This window comes from Gymnodraco acuticeps, unplaced genomic scaffold (genome assembly GCF_902827175.1).
Source record: "Gymnodraco acuticeps unplaced genomic scaffold, fGymAcu1.1, whole genome shotgun sequence".
Taxonomy (NCBI): Eukaryota; Metazoa; Chordata; class Actinopteri; order Perciformes; family Bathydraconidae; genus Gymnodraco; species Gymnodraco acuticeps.
In genome coordinates, this window is record NW_022990686.1 from 82,798 (window position 1) to 86,862 (window position 4,065).

General features: G+C 39.8%; 1 protein-coding gene across 1 annotated transcript; it reads left to right on the forward strand.

Annotated features, from left to right (window-relative positions):
* Positions 1-887: 887 nt before the first annotated feature.
* Positions 888-3,679, forward strand: LOC117555408 (tripartite motif-containing protein 16-like). Its single transcript, XM_034230314.1, has one exon. The coding sequence runs from the start codon at positions 919-921 to the stop codon at positions 2,560-2,562; it is 1,644 nt and encodes a 547-aa protein (XP_034086205.1). The 5' UTR covers positions 888-918; the 3' UTR covers positions 2,563-3,679.
* Positions 3,680-4,065: the final 386 nt, after the last annotated feature.

Below are 4,065 nucleotides of genomic sequence, written 5' to 3' on the forward strand. Positions count from 1 at the left end.
AGTCTGCCTGCCCTTTATTTCCACCTTAACATAATAAAATAGCTCTTTAAACATAAAAAAGATTGCTTTCTTACAACCAATACAGATTTTTGTTTGGCTCAGTTAAGTCACTTGAAGTTGCATTACAGGAAACATGGAGCACTGGTGGCTCCAAGTGGCAGCATGAACGAAGTGTGATATGATATTTACTGTAAATTGATGCGGGATCTTCTTTTTGTCAGTATTTAAGAAGTCACCAATTGGCTGCAGCCTCAATCTAGAAGACAGTTTCATTGGATAAGGTTGATCTTTAAAATGTCACTTTAGTTTTCCCTCTTTTTTCAAGGAAGTGGGAAGCAGGTCATTTGAATACAAAGCTCCTTTTGATTAGAATAATCTTCCTCTTTCTTTAAGATCCATTTTTCCATTTCATTCTGGCTTTTACCATCAAAAAGTATTATTTATATATAAATGAAACACAGTTAATCTTACTGTACGTTACATACGAGTTGAAAAGTTACTAAGAACATTTACTCTAGTACAGTTCTTTGTATTAAAAAAAAGTATAAAAAGTATTTTGTATTACACTGTCCGATACTTATACTCCACTACATTACAAAGGGAAATATTTTCCCTTTTGTTCCACTTAATTGATTTGGCAGCGGTATCGTCATTCAGTCAGCACAAAGTCCTGTTGTCACAATGTGCTTGATTCCGGGAATAAGGAGTAGCCTACTAAACACACCCTGTATCTTATTAAACCGCTCCTCTTGCTGGAATGAAGTTAAGCGTATAAGCCCGTCATTCTTTCTGCATATCACACAGATAATCACTTGTTCCCTCCCCTTCACTGAACTTAAGTTTCAATGTAGGTGAAACTGTGAGTCATTGTGAAGTGAGTGAGCTGGCAGGCTATATCAACAGCAGACTGTCACTCGCATGGGAGGTATAATGTTGCAAGAAGGAGCTCAGCTGGACCAGGACGCAATTTGCTGTTCGATATGTCTGGATGTACTTAAGGAGCCTGCGACTACTTCCTGTGGACACAGTTTCTGCATGAATTGTATTCAAACCCACTGGGACAAAGAGGATGAGAAGGAAGTCTACAGCTGCCCTCATTGTAGAAGGAGCTTCACATCGAGGCCTGTCCTGCTGAAAAGCATCATGTTAGCAGATTTAGTGGAGAAACAGAAGAAGACTGGACTTGAAGAAGCTCCTGCTGATCTCTGCTATGCTGGAGCTGAAGATGTGGCCTGTGATGTCTGCACTGGGAGAAAACTGAGAGCCTGTAAGTCCTGTCTGCAGTGTTTGATCTCTTACTGTGAGAAACACCTCCAGCCTCACTATGAATCTCCTGCCTTTGGAAAACACAAGCTGGTGGAGCCCTCCAAGAAGCTCCAGGAGAACATCTGCTCTCGTCACGACGAGGTGATGAAGATGTTCTGCCGCACTGATCAGCAGAGTATCTGTTATCTCTGCTCTCTGGACGAACACAAAGGCCACGACACAGTGTCAGCTGCAGCAGAGAGGACTGAGAGGCAGAGAGAGCTGGAGGGGAGTCGACTAAACATCCAGCAGAGAATCCAGGACGGAGAGAAGGAGGTGAAGCTGCTTCAGCAGGAGGTGAAGGCCGTCAATGGCTCTGCTGATAAAGCAGTGGAGGACAGTGAGAAGATGTTCACTGAGCTGATGCGTCTCATGGAGAAAAGAAGCTCTGATGTGAAGCAGCAGGTCAGATCCCAGCAGAAGAGAGAAGTGAGTCGAGTCAAAGAGCTCCAGGAGAAGCTGGAGCAGGAGATCTCTGAGCTGAAGAGGAGAGACGCTGCACTGGAGCTGCTGTCTCACACAGAGGATCACAACCAGTTTATTCAAAGCTACCCCTCATCTACACACTCATCCAGCATCCTTCCTCTGCCATACCTTGAAGATGTGAAAGCAGCTTTGTCAAAATTCAGAGATAAACTACTGGACGTCCTGAGAGATAAATGGACAAAGGTGTATCTGACAGTGGGTGATGTGGACACGTTGCTGTCACAACCACAGCCCCAGACCAGAGCTGGATTCTTAAAATACTCACATCAAATCACTCTGGATCCAAACACAGCAAACACACGTCTGTACTTTTCTGAGAGGAACCGAAAAGTAACTTCAACGCTAGGAGAAAGTTATCCTAGTCACCCAGAAAGATTCACTACATACCCTCAGGTCCTGAGTGAAGAGAGTCTGCCTGGACGCTGTTACTGGGAGGTGGAGAAAGGTATGGGAGGAATTGCAGTGGCTGTAGCATACAAAGACAATGACACTGTAAATGAACAATTTGGAGAGAGTGAAAAGTCGTGGGCATTAGGTTTTTACAAAGGTCGTTATGATTTCAGACATCAGAAAAACCCAACTCCCATCCCAGGTCCTCAGACCTCCAGGGTCGGAGTTTACCTGGATCACAGTGCAGGTATTCTGTCTTTCTACAGCGTCTCAGAGGAAACCATGACCCTCCTGCTCAGAATCAAGACCACCTTCACTCAGCCTCTCTATGCAGGACTTCATCTTTATGCTCCCATTGGAAACACTGCTGAGATGTTGTGAGTTTAAGAAGTTATTGAGAGGAAAAGAGGTAATCCTCAGATACTAGACAACTGTTGTTTTGGTAAATGCAAAGAGTGGTTGGCCCTTGTGATGCAGTTAGTTTAAAGATTTTGCAAATCATCATTCCGGCAATATTTGTTCAGGAAAATGCTACAAATGTTTCCACAACTGAAGAAAACCCCAAACATTTAAAGCACTGGACAGTGTTTACATTTGTAGATTTTAAAATGACAAGGAAAAATGCTGGAAAAGTACTCAGGCATTCACTATACTACTTTATACATACTATATTATTTGCAGTAAAGGTACAAATGAAGTAGTAATTTCTCCTAAATGGTTCTGAATTGATGCATTAAGATGCTGTGCTTTTATTGTTGTATTCATGTCTCTATACATATTGTATAAACTGATTGTGAGTTTAAATATTACCTGTTTGAATTACATTCTGCATCTAAAACATGAAGCATACTCCATTTAAATAATCTCATAATGATGCAGTAATTAAGTAAATGGCCTGTTGGGTAAAAGGTTGTGTATTATAGCATGCATAGAGTTGAAGCAGTATTCCATTTGAATACTTATACTCATTGGGTTAATGTTCAACGTGGCTTCAAATGAACTTTAATCTTCCATCCTGCTCACTGTGAGCTAGTTGCAGATTTTAAATTCCCCACCAGAGGTCACACTTTGCATGTTCTCCCCTATAAAACACTAAGGTGTGCTTTGGTGCCTTTAACTTTTCAGGGAGTCTTTTTTTATTTAGATCCCTTATTAAATGTTTTGTTTATTGTAAAAGTCTTGAAAGGAAATGCAATTGATGTATCTTTCATTACAAATCCTCTTATCTAACACTGATGTAACATTAAAAATGAAGTTTATAACATTAATTCTCTGTTTGAACATCAATATAACTTTTGCTGCATGATTTTATTTTGTACTTACTCACATATATGCTTGCTATTATGTTCCTTGTTATCCTTGGTTTGAGTTAGGATTTAGTTTGCTGTGAATGTTGGGATGTTTCATCACATCCTGACCTAGAAATCAGCCCTGGTGAAATGTACAATATAAATTGTGTGAAGGTGATGATATACTTAATAAAATTACACATTTAGAAGCATTGTTCCACGTTTTTTAGCACCACATATCTAGAACAAAGTGTTCTTTAGGCCTCATTAAGTTGAATTTAGGTATATTTATTTAAATATCTCACTGCTAGAGTTGGGAGTATTCAGATCTTGTGCTTGAGTACAAGTAAAAGTACTCAGATCTTGTACTTGAGTAAAAGTAGAAGTACTCAGATCTTGTACTTGAGTAAAAGTAGAAGTACCAGAGTGTAGGAATACTATAATTCAGTAAAAGTCCTGCATTCAAAATGTTACTCAAGTAAAAGGCAAGGCAAGGCAAGTTTATTTATATAGCACTTTTCAACACAAGGCAATTCAAAGTGCTTTACAAAAAATGAAAGAGATTAAGAAAATGGAATTTAAAATCAGTCATTAA